The sequence below is a fragment of the Daldinia loculata genome, assembly GCF_022478755.1.
Source record: "Daldinia loculata strain CBS 113971 unplaced genomic scaffold F4817scaffold_5, whole genome shotgun sequence".
In the NCBI taxonomy this organism is placed as follows: Eukaryota; Fungi; Ascomycota; class Sordariomycetes; order Xylariales; family Hypoxylaceae; genus Daldinia; species Daldinia loculata.
In genome coordinates this window covers 523,352-543,804 of record NW_026054859.1, presented here as the reverse complement: position 1 = coordinate 543,804, position 20,453 = coordinate 523,352, and the positions used below count along the sequence as shown (strand labels likewise).

At 45.8% G+C, this 20,453-nt stretch overlaps 10 protein-coding genes across 10 annotated transcripts in view; 8 read left to right on the top strand and 2 right to left on the bottom strand.

Moving 5' to 3' along the window:
- Positions 1 to 232: 232 nt before the first annotated feature.
- Positions 233 to 2,531, bottom strand: F4817DRAFT_326396 (ASST-domain-containing protein). Its single transcript, XM_049301881.1, has 4 exons — positions 2,327 to 2,531; positions 1,801 to 2,234; positions 609 to 1,739; positions 233 to 555 (listed from the first exon to the last, which is right to left on the bottom strand). Exons 2-4 carry the CDS (start codon positions 2,212 to 2,214, stop codon positions 388 to 390), a joined length of 1,713 nt encoding a protein of 570 aa, XP_049162718.1. The 5' UTR covers positions 2,215 to 2,234; positions 2,327 to 2,531; the 3' UTR covers positions 233 to 387.
- Positions 2,532 to 3,110: 579 nt separating this feature from the next.
- Positions 3,111 to 4,954, top strand: F4817DRAFT_356406 (MFS general substrate transporter; the record flags this gene model as incomplete). The annotated part of the gene is made up of 4 exons (XM_049305790.1): positions 3,111 to 3,568; positions 3,634 to 3,734; positions 3,795 to 3,964; positions 4,016 to 4,954. 4 exons carry the CDS (start codon positions 3,111 to 3,113, stop codon positions 4,952 to 4,954), a joined length of 1,668 nt encoding a protein of 555 aa, XP_049162717.1.
- A 296-nt stretch (positions 4,955 to 5,250) lies between these two features.
- Positions 5,251 to 6,882, top strand: F4817DRAFT_215366 (glycoside hydrolase family 43 protein). The gene is made up of 3 exons (XM_049298745.1): positions 5,251 to 5,720; positions 5,776 to 5,893; positions 5,951 to 6,882. The coding sequence occupies exons 1-3, from the start codon at positions 5,435 to 5,437 to the stop codon at positions 6,546 to 6,548; spliced, it is 1,002 nt and encodes a 333-aa protein (XP_049162716.1). The 5' UTR covers positions 5,251 to 5,434; the 3' UTR covers positions 6,549 to 6,882.
- A 34-nt stretch (positions 6,883 to 6,916) lies between these two features.
- On the top strand, positions 6,917 to 8,178 carry F4817DRAFT_326392 (cytochrome P450). Its single transcript, XM_049301880.1, has one exon. The coding sequence runs from the start codon at positions 7,001 to 7,003 to the stop codon at positions 7,715 to 7,717; it is 717 nt and encodes a 238-aa protein (XP_049162715.1). The 5' UTR covers positions 6,917 to 7,000; the 3' UTR covers positions 7,718 to 8,178.
- Positions 8,179 to 8,283: 105 nt separating this feature from the next.
- Positions 8,284 to 9,119, top strand: F4817DRAFT_215347 (uncharacterized protein). The gene has a single exon (XM_049298744.1). The coding sequence runs from the start codon at positions 8,398 to 8,400 to the stop codon at positions 8,881 to 8,883; it is 486 nt and encodes a 161-aa protein (XP_049162714.1). The 5' UTR covers positions 8,284 to 8,397; the 3' UTR covers positions 8,884 to 9,119.
- Positions 9,077 to 10,582, top strand: F4817DRAFT_215344 (GroES-like protein). The gene is made up of 2 exons (XM_049298743.1): positions 9,077 to 9,198; positions 9,283 to 10,582. The coding sequence occupies exon 2, from the start codon at positions 9,426 to 9,428 to the stop codon at positions 10,425 to 10,427; it is 1,002 nt and encodes a 333-aa protein (XP_049162713.1). The 5' UTR covers positions 9,077 to 9,198; positions 9,283 to 9,425; the 3' UTR covers positions 10,428 to 10,582.
- Positions 10,583 to 11,038: 456 nt separating this feature from the next.
- On the top strand, positions 11,039 to 12,371 carry F4817DRAFT_326389 (NAD(P)-binding protein). Its single transcript, XM_049301879.1, has one exon. It carries the CDS (start codon positions 11,192 to 11,194, stop codon positions 12,230 to 12,232), a length of 1,041 nt encoding a protein of 346 aa, XP_049162712.1. The 5' UTR covers positions 11,039 to 11,191; the 3' UTR covers positions 12,233 to 12,371.
- On the bottom strand, positions 12,372 to 15,723 carry F4817DRAFT_326388 (glycoside hydrolase family 2 protein). The gene is made up of 3 exons (XM_049301878.1): positions 14,008 to 15,723; positions 13,226 to 13,847; positions 12,372 to 13,009 (listed from the first exon to the last, which is right to left on the bottom strand). The coding sequence occupies exons 1-3, from the start codon at positions 15,440 to 15,442 to the stop codon at positions 12,421 to 12,423; spliced, it is 2,646 nt and encodes an 881-aa protein (XP_049162711.1). The 5' UTR covers positions 15,443 to 15,723; the 3' UTR covers positions 12,372 to 12,420.
- A 984-nt stretch (positions 15,724 to 16,707) lies between these two features.
- Positions 16,708 to 17,052, top strand: F4817DRAFT_312331 (uncharacterized protein; the record flags this gene model as incomplete). The annotated part of the gene is made up of 1 exon (XM_049300113.1): positions 16,708 to 17,052. One exon carries the CDS (start codon positions 16,708 to 16,710, stop codon positions 17,050 to 17,052), a length of 345 nt encoding a protein of 114 aa, XP_049162710.1.
- A 2,811-nt stretch (positions 17,053 to 19,863) lies between these two features.
- Positions 19,864 to 20,453, top strand: part of F4817DRAFT_367524 (uncharacterized protein) — a gene marked incomplete at both ends in the record, with an annotated part of 1,363 nt that continues 773 nt past the window's right edge. The window contains one exon of the mRNA XM_049307138.1: positions 19,864 to 20,329. Within this exon, the coding sequence (XP_049162709.1) occupies positions 19,864 to 20,329 (466 nt within the window). The remainder of the gene's footprint in view (positions 20,330 to 20,453) is intronic.

Here is a 20,453-nt window from a genome sequence, read left to right as displayed (position 1 = left end):
TTTCCAGATTTGAGATGTAGATAGTGGTGTTATGGCGTTAATTATGTGTTCAACATATCATGGTCGCAGAATCCAACGGACGAAGATTGGCGGGGGAATTTCGTGTTAGACATATTTGCATAGTTCTATATTTAAGAATAACTCCTTTTCTCTATCTATAAAAATGTCTATTAAAATGTCTATCTTCGGTATTAGACAATATAAGTGCTAATAGAGTTCCTAAAAAGGAGCTGTTGAAGTTCGTCCGTGTTACGCGCACTGTGCTCTACAAATTGCTACCAAATTGTCTTAGGTGCGTACATCGTCCTTCTTGGAATTTAATAATGCGAAATATCGTGAAAGAAAAGAAAAGCTATGAATTGGTATCTAGTATACATAAAAAAAATGCTAATTTGGTATAGTTGGCAATCGCCAATAAACTGTCGGCCTATTATTCCAAGCTACAATCCCTATCCGCAGACAAACGGCTATAACGAGAGCACAGCCGGCTATAATAACAAGCTGAGTCGATAGATCTTCACGATCTATGTAGCTTAAGACACTAGTAGTTTTTAACTGTGATATGTTAGTAGATTGTATGTGTGCGTGTGAGGATATAAAAGTCTTACCTGGTCTTCTATCTGTTTTACATCGATCGGTTCGCTAACACCCAGCATGTATCCTTCGGTATGTACTGCCACCGCTCTCAAATACTGAGGATATGGCTCAAGTATTTCGAATTCCGTTTCGAATCCCAAGCGCTCCGTTCGGTTTAACTCTTTCCAGTTGCCGTCGATGACATTAAGATCCTCAGACCCCTGAAGAATCCATTTAGAGACCTCGGTTGCCCCATTCCAACTAACGTAGAAGCTCCAATTCCTCCCACTGTTCTTTCGGATAGCCGAAGTGGGACTTGTCTTCGGCATCCCGTGCCATTCGTACTTGTACACTCGGTAAGACTGGACTTCCGCCGTCCCAAACCTGCTCTCGGGCCCGAAATGCGTGTCGCAGAGGACGTCGCCGTTGCTAGCGAACTCTGTAAATGCTGCAGAATTGCCATAGCCGAGAAGCACGTTGCCGTTGGGGAGTGATTGGAAAGACCCCTGAGATATACCGTGGATCTTGTGTGGGTTGAAATATTCCGCGACAACAGACACCGTCATGGCTTTTTCGTCGATTTTGAGTTTTAGACCGCGGGTTAGTGCTATGTCGCGATGGACATCGTCAACTCCATTGTCGAAGATGGTGATTGTATCTTTACCAGACCATCGCGCGTCATGCTGGTAAGCGAAATTCGTCGCAGTGCCGTCCGAAAGGTCTTGGAACATGTTCCTCTTGCCACCAAGAATCCATATTACTTCGCCGGTGGTGCCGTTGATATATGTCAGACTGTGCATGTAGCGACTCGAAGTGAGGTAATTTCCCCTTGAGTCTTTGTCGATACTGTTCATATGGAAGAAGTCGTACGCACGGTCGCCCTCTCCGTCACCACCGATCTCTCTGTAACTGTCGGCCAAGTTCCAATGGTCCAACGCCTGCCATTGAAATATGGCCAACCCTGTCTCAAGATCGATTTCTTGAATCACACAATCCCACACCGGTCCAATATGAGTCTTTCCAACTTCGGTAAGATCTCGTTGGACCACATTGTATACTGTAATTAGGGCAGTTCCGGCTTCAGTGATTCGGAAGTCGTGTAAATCCGCATCGAGCCCATAGGCTGCCCTAACTTCTCTAAAGAGGGAATATGTTTTATCCAACTAGTTTCTGTTAGTAAAAGCAGTGTATAAAGGGACTGGATGCAGGTAGTGTGTATCATACCATTATGATAGTACCAGCACCATGTCCGCCAACTGCATCATTTCCAGCCCAGAAGGTCAAGTACTTCTCCCCCTTGTATTCTTGCACCATTAAGTTATATAACTGTTGTCCGTTCCACCCAGATGTCCATATTAAATCGCCGTTGCTGTCGAGAATAGTCGCTTGGGGCTCATGCGTAGCACCACCTCTCGGAGTTAGAAGAGTGTATAGCGACGAGTCGCATGCTTTGCTTGACTGTAATACATCGAGTTTAGGTACTTCTAGTTGCGTGGCAGACTTGAAAACCGTTAACGGGTGTGGCCCGTAGCCATTGCGTTCATAGCCAAAATCATACGAACCATCAGAAGGCCTCGATGGTATACCGTTGACAGCGCCAATGACAGCAAGAAAAGAAGTCCATGATAACCGCATCATAGTGTTGAGCTACCGGGTACCTATTCAATGTCGATACCAAATTTATAGCACCAAAAGAACGTGAGGAATAAGGTAATGGACATCCTGGGGATATCCCATTTAATGAACATACCTTGGACTCATCGCGAATACTAACTCCTGCTGCGGCTCAAACTGCGTACCATACAAATACGTATACTGGTCGATTCCACTTAGATCTAGCTCGGCTACACACAAGACATTTTAGGGGATGTTCTAAGCATATTTCTCAAGTGTCATAAATTGTGTTTCGAAACACTGCTGACGAAAAATAATATGAGCCTCGGGCTGGGTTGGCTGATACTACGTAGTCGTGAGTGGTAGTCTCCACTGTGCTATCTAGCATTACGTTGACGCGCGGCCCGTAAGATCATTTTCTACTCTAAGCGCGGGCTCCACGCCCCCTTTTTTACCCTACGAATCCCGGCGCGTCCAACGCTTCATACGGGTTTGTATTGATATGCTGGACTGATAGGTTAACTGCGATTTCTATTTTAAACAAGTTGCTATTACGTAGACTTAGAGTAGTTACTACATAGGTGGCGATGATGCAGACGACTTCGTAAGTAGTCAAAACAACTGATAGCGGCACCAGCGTTCATCTTGTCACTTCATTTAGTTTTGACCAATAGTTCGAAACATTCCAGTCTTTACGTTCATACTAGATAGAACAATCATGAAGACATCTAAATATCTTACTATATTCGTATAGACGTTCATCTTCTATTTTTTTTTTATTCTCTTTAGCTTCATACCACATTCCTATTTGTATTCTAAGTTTAACTTCATAATTCCAATTCACAATGCAACATGCCACAATAGCATCGATGGTATCGGCATTCTCCAAGAGTGATGGAAAATACAGAACCTCAGACGAGATGCCCGCCTTGGTTAAGGTTAATGATAAGTATTCTCGGGATAACATAGAGTCACAATATTCCAAGACGGAATCCAACGACACATCCTGGATGTCCCTCCCTCGCAAGGACCAATTGGCAATCCTCTTCCTATGTCGCCTAGTCGATTTCCTGCAAGTAGCATCTCTACAGGCTTATGTCTTCTTTCAACTCAAAGCCATTGATAATACCCTCTCCGATTCCGAGATATCGAATCAGTCAGGTATACTCCAAGGTGCTTTTACTGGAGCGCAGGTCCTTACTGCGTTTCTCTGGGGCAAAGTTGCGGATGCTAGCTGGTGTGGACGAAAGCGGGTTCTCCTCATTGGACTCTTCGGAACGGCAATTTCGTGTCTAGGTTACGGGTTTGCAACTAGCTTCTCTTCGGCTGTGTTTTGGCGCGCCGCTGGAGGTGGCATCAATGGCACTGTGGGAATAATGTAAGTAAAAGAGAATCCAAAATATCGAATAGAAGTAAATGATTGACTAATTCATTGTCATGTAGACGAACTATGATTGCCGAGATCACAGTTGAGAGAAAATACCAGTCCCGAGCCTTTCTGATACTGCCTATTAGCTTTAGTTTAGCAAATATATTAGGACCTCGTAAGTGACTATCTTAAGCCTCAGTATTATCAAAGTATCATATTTTAATGCTACTTCTAGTAATGGGAGGTTTATTAGCGGATCCCGCAACATCACTTCCCTGCCTTTTTGACGAGGGTGCTATTTGGAGTTTCGGCTGGATTCAGGAGTATCCTTATGCTCTACCAAGCGTCCTCAATGCCGTCACCTTAGCAATCACGGGTTTGGTAGTATTCTTTGCTCTTGAAGAGGTAGGCCATTCCGTATATCTTATTGTCAACTTTAGCTAACAGAAAGGATAGACTTCAAGCGAAAGAAAAGGGAAAAGAGACATTGGCCTATATCTTGCTTCCCGTCTAAAGAGCATCGTGTTTCGCGAGCCTCCTGCAGGGAGCGGCTATTTTAAACTCCAGCCATGGAATTCTCCAGACAGTCCAGTTGAGTACAGGGAAGAGAGCGAGAGACCGTTCGTGTACGAGGAACCGAAGCCTAAGAGGAACGGACGAGCGCTACCTTTTAGTCGTGTATGGACGAGAAATGTTATATTTACATTAATAACCGAAGCATTCTACGACTTTCAGCTTGGTGCATTCACTAACATATGGACGCTCTTCCTTTCCTCACCCCGCTCATCGCCGAATGAGACTACATCACGATCCTTACCGTGGATATTTACAGGCGGCCTCGGCATGTCTGCTGCGACTGTTGGCGTTGCGACATCTATCTTGGGAGTTTTAGGCATGATTCTTCAGATTTTCTTCTACCCTCCTGTCCACGCACGTTTGGGCACTTTACGCGGCTTCCGATGGTTTTTGCCATTATTCCCTATCGCATACTTTCTCACACCATACCTCGCTATCATACCGTCGTCCTCCGATCCTTCGGAGCCTGCCTCAGGTCCTGCAATATGGATGTACATGACCTTTATCCAACTCCTTCAAGTTACTGCACGCACAATCACGTTGCCAGCTAGCATTATACTGTTAAACAACTGTAGTCCTCACCCAAGTGTACTAGGTCTCATTCACGGCATCGGACAAAGTGTTTCAGCAAGTTTCCGGACGATTGGACCTATTGTAGGCGGATGGTGGTATGGCTCGGGTCTAGAAATGGGGATGGTAGGCTGGAGCTGGTGGGCTGTTGCATTTATCTCGGCTTTGGGTTGCGCATCTGCGATGCTCGTCTACGAAGGAACTGGTCACGAGATCTTGCTCGAAGGCGAAAAGGACGAGGTTCATTAGGGGTAGCAGTAGTTTATTATGTACATGTTTCCTTCTATCTACTAACTAAATATTAGTATTGCTAGTGGTGAATTCGTCTTTGTATCCAGAGTTCTACCCGCCTTGGGTCTCAGGCCCTTTGCTTGTCCTAGCAGACACTCAAGAGGTGAAGCTAAGAATTTCTTTCCCGATCAGGATACGACCCATGATCGGATTGGAGCGCCTATTTCGAAGACCAGGTTCTCCGCATGCACTGTTTTTATATACCGAATTTAAGAAGGTGGAGTCAGGAACATCACCGCCAAACCAGGTTTATCGTAGCATTAAGTTACATGTTGTTTATGTAATTTCTCTAATTTTCCCGTCCATTGAAAAACTGATGCTAACTTCCGGCTTCTTCGCATAATTGGGGTCGTGTATATATAAGTTCCCATAGTTATAGCGAGAAGGAAGTTAATTTCCACCCTCAGAGTGGTCAACAAGCACATATCGATCGCCATCATGCGTACTGTTTTCACTGTACTCGTAGCTGCCTTAGCCAGTACTGTAGTTGCGAGTCCTGCAGTGCCACGGCAAGCTTCTAACTACGTCGGTTACCTCATCTCGACCTTTTCTGATGTTAATCCAAAGATCCAATTCCATCTCTCAAACGGAAACAGTGCATCAAGCTTCAAGTTCTTGAATAAGGGAAATGCTGTACTAGCTTCAACAGTGGGGTCAAAAGCTGTTCGAGATATTTTCCTCGCCACGAACTCTGCCAGGTCTGAGTATTATTTACTGGCCACCGGTAAGACTTTCGAGATATCAATATCTATAAATTATCTTACTAACATAACTTGTAGACCTCGATGTTAAAGCTTCGGGGTTTTCATGGAACATAGCTACCAGACAAGGGAGCCGTGGGATTGTCGTTTGGAAGTCGTCCAACCTAGTTGATTGGTCAGAATCATCACTTCGAACGTATGTATTATCCTTCGTACCTAGAGGCCGGGGTATTCTAATAGCGCCTTACTTTAGGGTCGAAAAGGATACTGCAGGCATGGTTTGGGCGCCATCAGCGGTATGGGATGACGAAACTTCCAAATACTACCTATTCTGGGCTTCGCGGCACTACTCTTCTTCGGATACGAATCATACAGGAACAGCTACGCTTGATAAAATCCGCTACGCAACTACGAAAGACTTCACCACCTTTAGTGAGCCACGCGACTACCTGGCTCCTGCTGATACCCCCTTGATCGATCAAGAATTCCAATACCTTGGAACACCGGGAGCCTTCACTCGATTCTACAAGAATGAGACGACTAGTCAGATCTCCCAAGATATTACTTCCGAGGGCCTTTTCGGCACTTGGACCCATGTAGGCGACCATATCGCATCAGACTCTCAACGTGAAGGTCCGGCATCGTTCGCCGATAACGTGACGCCAGGCCTCTACCATCTACTACTTGATGACTACACCCAATATATTCCGTACGAAACCTTAGACATCAAGTCTGCAGCGAGCTGGAAAAGATCGAACACATCTGGATTTCCTACTGGCTTGAAACATGGTTCTGTAACACCGTTAACGCAGAAGGAATATGATGCCGTAGCAGCGGCATATCCAGCGTAGGGTATTACGGTCTGGACGCCAAGAAATTTTCAATTGTAAAGCGTTTGCTCTTTATCCAAGAAACAAGTTGTTAACCCTTTCACTTTTCAATATTTTTCATAAGGTATATGTACCTCTATGTGGCAAGCCGAGGACTCGTCAACTACCTAGGTCGAGACACATGTTGGTTACATTTATACAAACTGTTATTCAGCCCCTTTATACAGGGAAGGTAGCAGCTAAAATAAAACCATAACAACAGATTTCGGGGAACTTGTGTTACGTGACATTATTATATAGGAGGTGGGTATATTTGCACAACCGCACACAGTGCAGACCTAGGCTTAACAACTACAATAACACAGAAAACCTAGTATTTATTATGTATACCTACCTATGTATCCATCCACGTAAGTTAAGGTCTATGCTAACAAGGGCTGATCTTAACCACTAGCAAATATCATCCAGCTCTTATGTTTCTTATGTTGGACATTTTCCCACAAAATATCTTCTTTAGAAAGGCAATCCAGAGCCGCGATAATCTTGTCGAGAGCTTCGCAAATTATTATGAAGACGGCAGCTATAAGCAAGGATCCGCTTATATCCAACAGTTCACCAAACACTGCATTGACCAGAAGATACCTGAAATCGATATTCCACGCCTACTGTTAGGCACTGTTTTCAATAACGTCGCCAACACCTCTTCCTCTGCATCTTGGGTGATTTATCACATCTTCAGCGACCCAGTCGTCTTGCAAGAGTGCCGCGATGAAGTAAAGCAAGCTGTCCGGGATGACCCGGACGGGACCTCCACAATTCGTCTCAGCTTCGTTCTAAACTCATGTCCGATCCTTCTTTCCACCTACCACGAGGTTTTCCGCTATCACGGCATGGCTAACTCGGTGCCCGTCGTCTCAGAGGACCATGTACTGGACAATAGGTACTTACTTAAGAAAGGTGGTCTTGTTATGCTGTCCGCCAGAGTTCAGCACAAAAACCCGGCTGTTTGGGGAGAGAATATGAAGGAGTTCTACCACAAGCATTTCATGAAGCAGCAAAATGGTGGTAAACGCATCAACGCCGTCGCCTTCCGTGGATTTGGCGGGGGTACGACGCTTTGCCCTGGACGTCACTTTGCCACAAGCAAGATCTTACTACTGACTACCTACCCTGTTGCTACTTCGTTTTGATATCCAACCGGCTAATAGGATGCCTTGGGTGCTCCCGTCGACCGCCAAGTCATCACAAGCAGTGGCCATGGAACAGCCCGACGAGGACATCAGTAATAAATTCATACCCCGTCCTGAGGCGAGCGGTCGAACGTGGCGCGTCGCATTCTCGGGGCAACAGGATGCCGAGTTACTGGCACAGAAGTAAGCGCATCATACCAATATCTAGCCAGGATTTACTCGCAAATCCTGTTCGGATGGTAGGTAGCCCAAGAAATGTCGATGGAATATCTGCGCCGCTAGATGATTGTAATTTATTTAGAACCGATTTACCAGATACCTGTTACTATCCCCAAATTTGCGCTTTGTCAGCCTTAGTATGACCATGATGGATTACATCTCCATGATGGAATTTTTGGCCAAGAAACAACCCAGGCATAGAAGTTGGAGAGTAATACCTGTTTGTCGCGTTTATCGAAGACTTTGGACTTTGTGATTGAAAAGATAAAAAGTGGGACTGGAGCTGAAAGTTAATCTTAATGCGGGGTCAAAAATAGAATTAGGAGACTTTGTACTTCATATGAGGTAAGCAACAGAGGTTAAAGATCTACCCGGAACTTAAGATGAAACTAAAATTAAAGAGATAACTATTCTACTATATTGAACATCATCTATTGGATGCGCCGAATCCAATCCTCAATATGGCATCCTCCACAGATGAACTTCGAGCAGTCATGGAATCCACGTTGACGAGATTCCTCGAAAATAGCACACTCGCAGTTCGGAATAAAGACGCTTCTCTATTCTCTGCGCTGCTATCACCAGAATGCTTGCGGTATCTAAAACCCGTCACCTTCATTAAAGCCTACCCTTTCATTAAAGCAGAAGAGACGAACGCGGAGTACGAAGCACGAATGGTACCGGAGATCGCGGCCATGGAGGAGTCGAGGGTCAAAATAATAGAGATTGTTATCGATCCTATTAAGCGCCAGGGCAGCGCACACGTCGAGCACTGGACCAAAGTTGTCGGTCGCGAACCAATCGCCTTGGAAATTTGCTGGTATGTGGACTTTACGGAAGACGGAAAGAAGATATCACGAATAGTCGAGTTCATCGATACAGCTGCATCCGCGAAAATTATCGAGGCTATTTTAAATGGACACAAGCAACGTCATGGTGCTTCCTAAACTATCGCCTTTTCAATGAATAGTCAACTATTTTTGAATATCGTCTAAAAATAGTATCTCATACGCGCATTAACAATCTTCCGGTGGACGGACTTTGCCCCGACGGTCAAGTACAAAGCCCCATTTCAATCCCCCGATTCCAAAGATGCCGTCCGAATTTGTGGGCCACCGACTGAGAGCCGTTTTTTTTGTGGATGGTCTATGCCGAACCGGCTGGATTGATGCTTACTCGCGCCGCTGTTCAGCCGTGGCGCAGTTACGCAGGATGAAACTAGCTGAATATTCATCCCTGAGCAATATTTACCATTATAGATTGTAGGTGTCTAAAAACATACCACTTGCTTTGTGTGTTATTTGTATATATATAGTGTTGATCTCGTCCAAGTTTTTACTCATCAGGTCAGTCGAGCTACTATTTACCAACAATCATAAGTCAATCCTCCGTTTATAAGTCTTTGATATAAAGATTCAACTTGAGTGTATACATTTTTATTCCCCGCCTCACATCAACTTACTATCTCCCGTCAACCTCCTTAGCGATAATGACAGCCATTCGTAAAGTTGTTATTGCCGAGTTCGGTGATGTCGACGTTGTCAAAGTAGTTGACGATGTTTGCCTACCCCCACCCCCAGGCCATGTCCAAATAGCGGTTGAATACGCAGCCTTTACTGGCGGCGATGTCAACATGCGAAAGGGTATTTACCCTTTTCAAAAGAGCCCACCTTTCACTCCTGGGTATAGTTTGGTCGGGACGGTCCGCGCCAATGGTGAAGGTTGCAAAGCATTTCAGCCCGGCGATGTCGTAACGGTTCTGTCCAAGTACGACGCCGAAGCAGAACTTGTCAACCAACCCGAAAAATACTGCATTAAAGTACCCGATGGCGTGGACCACCAGCAAGCAACGGTGCTGCCGTGCGACTGGAATACGGCATATGCGATGGTTATGGATTCGGCAAAGGTTTCGGAGGGTCAAAGAGTGTTCATCCACGGTATCAGCGGGTCCGTTGGTACGGCTCTCATGACTCTTTGCAAGTTAAAGGGAGCCGAAGTATACGGCACGGCTAGTCAGCGCAACCACGATGACATCCGCGCGTACGGCGCCACGCCGTTCGTATACACGGATAAGAAGTGGATGGACAAGATGAAAGAAATGGGGGGTGCGCACGCCGTCTTCGACCCGCTCGGCTTCGACAGCTTCGACGAGAGCTTCTCCATTCTAACACCGGACGGCATACTCGTAGCCTACGGGAACAACGGGAAAACGCTTGACGGACATAATAAGAGCCCAACGTGCCACATCATAAAAATGTTCGCGCGCGGCCTTAACCCGCTGAACAGTAAACGCACCACCTTCTACGGAGTCTCCCGTCAATCGTCTACGTATAAACCCCATGTCACGACCTTGTTGAACATGGTGAGGGACGGGACCATCAAGGTCCCGATCAAGAAAATCTGGGACTTGGAGGATATTCAGAGTGCGCATCGGGAATGGGGTACCGGGAGCGGGATCGGGTCTCTGCTGATTAGGATTCCTCAGAAGTAAAGCTCATTGGCGAACTACTTTACTCACTAGGTATTCTTTTTTGTTTGGAGGTTCATTTGAACACTATAGCGCATGGGGTGTTTGATGGTAGCGAGTTGAGTACGTGGTTAGATTGGACTTTTAATGTAACTGTATGCATTATGATATATAGAAGATGTTTATTTACTTCATAAAAAACGAGCAATAATATATTCTGATGAAAGTGGTTACCATTTATAAGCGCTTGGCCGGAGCTAGATGGCCCCGATGCCTGTTCCGTTCTTAGTTACTCGGACCGAAGAAGGAACCAGAAAACCGGGATAATAGGACTTATAACGGAAATAGACGGGTGTCGCATATACAAGGACATCGGAGACACGAACGTGTGAAGTCATACAAACTAGAATATATGCGAAGTTCCGTGCTTAAAGAGGTATATCTTACATTCGAGTGCTATACTTGGTTCTCCAGGATTGGACATCCGATAGGTGGTGCGCTGTAAGCAACATGTGCTTACGAATATTGCGGCCTCTCGGAATGCCGAAACTCAGAGTCCGTCCAGCGATCCAATTACAGTAGACCCATAAACCTAAGTGGTTAAGAAATAACCAGTGAAACAATTCTGTACGACTGTTCACTTGTAATACCTTGTAGATACAATGACTACCTCATATGTACGTAGACGCAATAGACGTAGACGCAATGGATGTACATAAACTCCGTCATGGCACACATCAAGATAAGTCTTGCTCAACTACAAACTTTCTTTCCGACCATACATCAAAATGTCAAAAATTACATTCGCTAACCCGACAATCCCTCGGGGTTCTACTGTTCTCGTTACCGGCGCTAATGGTTTAATTGCTTCTCATGTCGTCGATCGTCTCCTGGAGGCGGGTTATAATGTCCGGGGCACCGTTCGCAACCCTTCCAAGTGCACGTGGATAGTGCCATTATTCGCATCGCGTCACCCATCAAGTCAATTAGAGATCGTGCAGGTATCGGACTTCGGTGCTCCCGGTGCATGGAATGACGTTGTCAAAGGAGTCGCTGCCGTTGTAGCCGTAGCCGGCGGTGTAGGCATAGCAGTTTCGGATATCGACAAGGCACTCGAAGAGGAAGTGCCGTGGAATGAAGCGCTCCTACAAGCAGCGAGGAACGAACCTACCGTAAAGGCATTTATCTATACGAGTAGTGCATGGGCGACATGGACACCAGATCCAACTAAGAAGGTCAAATTGACGGAATGGACTTATAATGACGATGCCGTGCGAATAGTCCGGAGCGACGCTACTCCCGAGGAGAAAGGAATCCGGCCGTATATGGCATTCAAAGCATTGCTCGAGCAGCGAATTTGGGATTGGGTTAAAAGAGAGAACCCCTCTTTCACCTTCAACACGATTCTCCCCGACACAGTCATCGGCGAATGTCTAGACCCCGAAAACCAGGGTATCTTAAGCACATGCGGCATGGTGAAGTCGCTCTACGAGGGCAAGAACCTAGAGGTTCTATCCATGCTACCACCGCAATGGGTTTCCGACACGCGCGACACCGGCTTGCTTTACGTAGCGGCCCTGATCACCCCCGGGGTAGACAGGGAGAGGCTTTACCCGTGGAGCGACCGGTACAGCTGGCCTAGGATTGCCCAGATCCTGAAGAAGCTGTATCCGCAGAAGGATATCCCGGTCTTGGAGGATGACGGATGGGATCAGACGGAAGTGCCGAATAAGAGGGCTGAGGAATTGCTGCGCGGCTTGGGCCAGGACGGATGGACTAGTCTTGAGGAGAGTGTGAAGGCTTGCGCGAAGGGGTTTGTGAAGGATTGATCGTGGATTGATATGGCTATAGCAAATTTCTAATTAAGCGATTGAGAATATGATATTTAAACGCATAAACATGTCCTCAAGGTTGAAGAGGGAGGTTTCATTAAGCCGGACAAGTTTACATGGCAAAAGAAGATGAATTGTTTTCGTTAATCCGGCCTATATTTAGATACTATAAACCCCCTTTCCACTTACGTAGCCTTCAGCACTATCTCTGCCCCCTTAAGTCCCTCCGCCTCTGCACGGACTGTAATGTCTCCAGAACCCCCCGACTCCGAACGGACAACAGCAAGGGCAAGTCCGCTAAAGGCGTCACGCGTCAAACTCGGGAACGCAGTGAAGTCGGTGGGGTTGCCATTGTCGGTTGACAGAATCTCGGCAGGGCCGGAGATAGAGAACGTGATGGCATTGCTAGCCTCAGGCACAGTCGTACCGCTCTCGTCAGTAACAGCAACAGTGATAAACGACAGATCGTGACCGTCGCCGCGGATTGTCGTGCGGTCCGCTGTGATATTTAGTTTCGCAGGCTCGGTAGCCGTCTTCACCGTATCCTCGGCCCATTTAGCACCGTCTTTATACGTGACGACGTGCAGCTCGCCCGGCGCATAGGTAATATTATCCCATCGGAAGCGGTAGTTGGATGGTTCCCTTTGAAGTTTACCGGCGGACTTTCCGTTGACGAATAGTTCGGCCTCGTCGGCGCCTGAGAACACGTGGACTGGAGTTACTTCGCCGACGCGGCTGGGCCAGGTCCAGTGAGGTAGGATGTGCGCCATAGGACTAGAAATATGTTAGTAACTACTCAATCAAGGAGGGTATATTGCATAGAGGGCTCATCATGGTTTTGCTTGCTTGCTGTTATAAGCGGCAAGACATGAATCTTTTAAGGGATATTGAGGAGCTTGCTTTACGTACTATCAACCGGTTAGTTCATATACCACAGGGAAATAACACCCATTAAATACCAAGGGCAAGCAGAAATAAGATGTACTTACCAAATCAGGGCGCCAACGGGCTTGATATAAGTAGAAACGGTCCTTCTTAAACCCGGCCAGATCAATAATTCCAAAATATGAACTACGAGCCTCGGTGTCAAACGGCGTAGGCTCGCCCAGATAGTCCCACCCAGTCCACACAAACTCGCCCGCAACATAGGGGAACCTATCCTGCATCCCAAACACCTTGTCCGGCGACGAACCCCACGAGACAGCGTAAAGCTCATACGCGCTAACGAATAGCGTCGTAGGATCCGAACCCGAATCGTCGCCGACGGTCGTGCTATTAGCGCTCGTCACCGGAAATATGTAGGTCCCGCGCGAGCTGACGCCCGACGAGCTCTCGGTGCTCCAAAGCACTTTTCCGGGGTATGTAGAGTGGTAGCTTGGGTACGCCGAATCGAACGACGTGCCGCGGCCCTCGCCCTGGTAGTTCATGCCAGGGATGTCGACGGCGTTGGAGAATTCGCTACCGGCCTTTGCGCTGTTGATGCCGGCGCTGATTTGTCGCGTTGGGTCCTCTTCTTGCATGATGCTGTGGAGTTCGCGGGCTGTTGCGCCGCCGGAAGGTGTTGATTGCTCGACGATTTCGTTGCCGAAGCTCCAGGCTATGATGGAGGGGTCTGAGGTAAGTGTCAGTTAAGTTTTCATAATCCTCTTTCGCTGCCACCGTAGGAATGTTTATGAGTATAATATGACTTGGAGACTAAAAGTACCTAGGCATATATTACTGCTTAAATAGGATGGAAATTCGAATTGAAAATAATTCTAGGTAATACTTACGATTACGGTCACGTCGGATGAAGTTGCGGATATCCGGCTCGTGCCACTCCTCGAAATATACGTGATAGTCATCCTCAATCTTTTGCTGCTTCCAGACGTCGAAGATTTCGTCCAGGACCAAAAAGCCGTACGTGTCCGCCAGGTCGAGCAGCTCAGGGGCTGGTGGATTGTGAGACATTCGAAGCGCATTGCAGCCCATCTCCTGTAGTAGATCTAGCTGACGCTCAGCTGCTCTGAGGTGGAATGCAGCGCCGATCGAGCCATGGTCATGGTGGTTGTTGGTGCCTTGGATGTAAACCCTCTTGCCGTTTACATGGATTCCCGTGTTAGCGTCGTAGGTGATAGATCGGATACCAAAGCGCGTCTCGTAGGTGTCGATGACGGTACCATTGGAAAGAAGCTTCGTAACGGCGACGTATAGGTTAGGTACTTGATCCGGCTTAGGTCCCCAGAGTCGTGGATTTTCTACCGTTACCGAAGCATTCACGGACTTTTTGCTGCTAGCTGATACGCTTACGGTTGACTGTGGGAAGGATGCAATCACGTCTGTTCCAGCTTTCCCGGTTTCAGCGTCGAAGACATATACTTCGGTTTTTACCCCTACCTGGCGACTAGAATTTCCCTTGTTTTCAATCTCAATGGTTAGCTCGACATCAGCCGATTCTGCAGATACGACCGGGGTCGTAATATACGTGCCATATTGACCAATATGAGTCTGGTCAACCTTAACAAGCCAGATATTGCGGTAGAGACCGGCACCGGGGTACCAGCGTGAGAAGTTCAAAGGGTTGTCGATTCGGATCGCTAGCAGGTTCTCTCCAGCCTTTACGTACGGAGTAAGGTCCAAACGGAAAGAATTGTATCCGTAGGGCCATCCACCAATAATTTGACCGTTGATCCACACCGCGGAATTTGACATGGCGCCGTCGATATCCAAGAAAATAGACTTGTCGGCGTCGCTTGGTGATATTGTCAGGTTGCGACGATACCATCCTACGCCGTTGATAGGCAAGGCACCCATGCTATTCGGAATCCCTGGGGCATGGAAAGGACCTTTAATGGCCCAATCGTGCGGAACGTTCACAGTCTCCCACTCGCTATCATCGAATGATGCTTGCACATACTTGACGTCGCCGCCCGGAGCAGTTTTCTCAGGACGTTCATGCTTGGCACCGTTGACGATGAAGTCGTTGCCGGAAGGGAGAATCCATTCCTTCAGTGTGCTGTATGATAATGAATCCGGATTTGATTCGAAACGAGAAAAGCGCCAGCCATCGTTAACGCTAACGCGCTCACGGCCTACCGATGCGACTTGATATTCGTTAGAAAGTCTCCTAACGACACCTGCTTCAGTGGCTGGAGGATATCCTAACAGCAGGAGTCCCGATAGGAGCAGCCCGCAGGCATTGTACACTGTTCGCGCAAGTGGCGCCATGTTGCAATGTGCGTGGACGAGAAAATAAATTAGCCTCCCTTTGACTTTTAGTTATAGAGTGGGAGCTTGCTCCGCACAGAGATACCGGAACTCCATTCTCGGTGAGAAACTAGACCGCAACAGCTACGGCGCCGAGGAACCTAAGAAATGGACCTTGAAGAACCCCAGTCTAACATCCGTAGAGAACCGAATTTGGATACCAGTTCCTCGGGACCCGGGTTATTTCTAGTCGAATAGCCGGAAAGCAAGCTAGGAGAGTTCGGGCTGCTTTTTCTTTAAACGTCTTCATTTAGCCTACGATTGGTGGGAATATCACATTGAATGTTACGATTATAACAGGGATTAGATCATATGAGGTAATCTCCACATTAGCTACCTGATAGCACCATGCATGCGAATGGTCAATTATGCGGTGGGAGGACCGTAGTGGTTGATATTAAGAAAATAGATATCATTTTATTAGCAATAAGGAGAATTTATGAGTGATGTTAACAGATGGATTAGTTGCATCTAGACTACGATTCTCGAAGTTGAGGAGATAAAAGAAGTTCGAGTCAACTTGATTGAGATTGAAACAACTGATAATTATGTATCCTTGGATCAATGCTCGTGGAGGCAACAATGGTGGTGGCGGTGGTAGTAACCCATGGGGAAGTGGAAGAGGTAGCCCCTGGGGAGGAGGCGGTAGTTGGGAAACCCAGAAGAGTCCGGAAGGAGAAGAGACTGAAAGAAAACTCAACGCAATAAGTGAATCGTTTAGAAACGATACTCGCTTTGCATGCGAAAAACCACTCGGGGATATTCATGACGGCGCAGTGATGATTATTATATACCTAAGAGGTAGGTACCTAATTGATCTTTCGCGTATTAATCGCAACGAGAGCCTCCGTTTCTATTAACTAGTTGATTCAGTAAATAATGTTGACAGTAGTAATGATATTTTAAAGATTATCCAACGGCTTAAACCAAATAAGACTGTCTTTCAATGGGTTAGTGTACTACCTGTAAGTAGTTGAGGTCAGCGGCTTTTGACAATCAGATGTGACGTCACTCGGATTTATGCAGCAACATGACGTCAACGCGTGGAAATATATCGAATAAAATACAGTGAAATTCAAAGCATCGATCAAAGCATGAGCACAACTTAACTACTTCCACATTACGGACATCTCTATTAGAAAATAAGATTGATCATTCGAAACTATTATTACATAGGTATATAAAGACATTGCCTAAAGGGTAAACAATTTTATACCATCAGCATAATGGCTTCCAACGGAAACCCAACCAGCAGCCTCCAGAGAGAGGCGCAAATTCAGTCATCAGGAGCTGGAAAGAGCACCATTACCACCGACGGCTCTGTGGTCACCTCCTCCGACCCCACCACCAACCCGTCCGCCAGTGTCGGCCAGAAGCTCAAAGGCGACGTAAGCGGTGCCATCAGTGGAAGCATCGGAAGCATGCAAGCTGCCACAGGCTCACTTCTAAGAAACAAGGAGTTGGAAGAGAAAGGCATGACCAAGATGCAAGAAGAAGACGAGCGGTTAGGCGCGAAGCGAGGCGTCATGCCGGTAGGTTCAGGACAGAGGCACACTAAAGGGGATGTTTGAAGTTGTATCGCGTTTTCGATACGATGGCTCGGATCACCGCGTAAATTGTACGAATATAAACGATATAGATGGTCCATAGGAGGTTTAAGCTGAATCTTTTTCCGAGTCCTATATATTGTTAGTTTGCTGTTATCAAGGAAATGTTATTAGGAACCTATAAGCGTAGATATTTATTACCCCTATCCGATAATAACTGATGAATTATGAAGAAGTGATATCAATGCGAGGAATAAATGAACATTGTAGTAGCTAAGCAGTTGGAGTAGCGGTCTTGGGAGGTAGACCTGAAAGGCATCAAAGCAACTCCATTGCCGACAAGAAACTCTTGATTTGGACTATGGAATTACATGGCTACCTTATATACTGAAAAGATCCCTTGTTTACATTTCTTATTCAATGTGCTAACAGATTATAGGCACGTAAATTCATTTCAGTTGACCATTTAAATATTTCTTCTATATTTGCATATTATTTCAGTATTGACTCAATTATTCTCACGGGATTAGCCTTATAAACTTAGCCTATTGTATTACATAATCAGCTGAACCTCCATATAAGGCGATCTCTTAACTGTACGTAGTAGATCTCGAACTTAAATATCTGGCACCTTATATTACTGATTGCATTTCCATATGAGTGTTACCAATCCGAAATGGAAATGTTAAAGACCTTCATTCCACTGTTCAGCGCCTTAAAGGCCTATAATGGATTTGCTACTTATTTAATATGGCACTGCTAGTTGTAATTTATGAGTGTCGGGATATGAGCGTCAGGGTATAAGTGGGTTAGGGGTAGTTCCAGGGGTAGATCTACTATGGAAGGGGCGCTGCGCGCCCTCATACGAGGGTAGAAGACAGACGTTACCTAGTAGTTCAATTCTATTTATCCTGACATTCACTCTATGTTTGACGTTCATCAAGGGTACAATATCTGACAATGAGTTAAAAAAGCTCAAAAGATATAAATGATTTACACCATTCCTATACAAAAAACGACATCGCTTTATATCACATAGATATGCACTAAGATGTATTTTGTCACGTTTCGAGGGCCTAAGTATGTAAAAGAACGTTGATCCAAATTAAAGATCCAAGCTATTGCAATGATGCAAAAAATAATAGGGGCGTAAAGATTATTGTCTTCGAAGTGAATATCCTGGGTATGCCCACGGTCCTCGAGGACTAAGCAAATTTTTATAGTACACGGTCCTTTGCTAAACTGTTTTAAGTACTTGTATGTCACAGCTGATACAGGAGCTATGATGCGGTCTAGTTCTATCAGCTAACCTTATGACCCAGTCCTCGAGCTAGAATAGAACTTTACAACACGATAAAAGTACCCGATGTTCTGGGCTCCTCAAGGCATTCATCATAAAAGATGGATGATACCTTTTGTAATTAGCCTCATAATACATGTGATAAATGGCGAACCGTTTCTTTATTTGGTGGCATGAAGATGGAAAAAAGAAAAAAGAAACCGAAAGAAAAAAGGTCTCTAAAAAAAATTGCCGGGTGCTGGATTCGAACCAGCAATACTCTGAAGAGATAATCCGTCATCTATCCAGATCGATCTAAGTTTCCATCATACCTCTGAGTACATCACACAGAAAACTGTGCGTGTAGCGTCCTTGGGCATTACCCAAGAACATCTCCGTCCTCGGTATGGATTAACTGTAAATCGAACTAAATATCGAGATTATAATTCCAGCGACTACACCATTGAGCCATAGCCCATTAGTCCGCCCCGGCTTGTTAAAATGCAGGTACGTTATTGTAGTATATAACCATACCTTAGGTGGGGCATGGCAAAATGATACTGTCATGACAACCTGTTACTCCAGTCACCCACCTGGCAACCGGTCAACCCCCTCATCCCGTCTTTTCAACTACGCGTTCTACCATTACATTGGAAGGATATTCCGAAACCATTATAGATTATAAATTACACCGTTAACAATCCAGATGACATATTTCAGAATACCTTTAAGATGAAGGACCGTAAGTTTATATAATTTAAATACTTTGTTAGTTAAACACCCCTTTTGGAAAAACGAAGTCGCCCCCAAGTTCCACCTCGTGTGATGAAATTGAATGCATCGTATAGGTACCTAGGTACGAGCTCCGAATTAAAAGTGCATAAGACCTTAATGAGCATATCGAGTTTAATAGCCATGATGCTAACATATTAACAGGGCTTTGACGAAGAATAATTGCCTACCTACATAATATGTGCCCATGGAAGTTGAGCACCAATGCATGTAAATAGGAATAACTGTCGGTATTAGGTAAAAATTACTTGAGGTACATTACCATTTAATACATGTAGTGCTATTTCCCTGCGTATGTACGTACGTACCTGCCTAAGGTACCTACCAGGTACATAGGTACGGATAGTTAGAAAGTGGCTTCCTCAAACTAAATTTGACACGAGGTAGTAACAGTTACCGACTGAGATTGTAGTCGAAAGGAACTATTTAAATATTCTTCTATATAGAGAGCCTGTTAAATTAGAATTCTCCTCTTGGCATCCTCAGTTTCTAACGGCCCTCACAACTTGGAAGATGTAAGTACCTATACCCTTATGAAAATATCACGGCACTTATTATCCTCGCACTTTATATCCTTTTCTCTTTTCCCCATTCCTTACTTTCACTTTCACTTCCATTTCCATTACATTCGATACGGCACATCAGCTTTTGAGAGATATGGGTTTGAAACATCATTCTTCAACTGCACAGGAAACTCTTGATACTTAATAACCTACCTAAACAACATTGCTAAATATATCTATTTTAACAGGTCGACTTCCAATATGGACGTACCAAGTAAAAAGAGAAAACCGCCTCAGATCTCCTTGATAGAGATCAAGGGAGATGCTTTCCCCTTAAGCCAAACCACAATTACAAAATCTGGATTCAAAGAGTTATTTACCTTTGCTAGCTGTGAGGTAGAACCATCTGACCCGAATGAAAATCACCCAGAACTTGGGAAACGTATGAGGCAAGAGGATACTGAATCGCAAACTCATTCAGAAGGAAAGCGTATCAAACGAATGGACACCAAAACGGAAACTGAATCTGGAACTTGGACCCAACCAACCCAGCGTGCGTTCACTTTGGCCAGTCATCTTCCTTCCCCTACTCCTAAGAGTGTTTCTTCTTTAATTTCCATGCACAACAAAGCTCCTTTACCATTACAGAACGCCCCACAAGGTTCCTCTCAGAACCAAAATGCTATATTGACCCATGCCCCAGGTTCACATATTCTCATCCTTCCCGGTAGGTAATTATCAGTATTAATATTTTTTTCTTTCTTTTTTAGGGGGGGGGGGGGGGGGGGGGGGGGGGGGGGGGCGGCGGGGGGGGGGCGGCGGGGGGGGGGGGGCGGGGCGGGGGGGCGGGG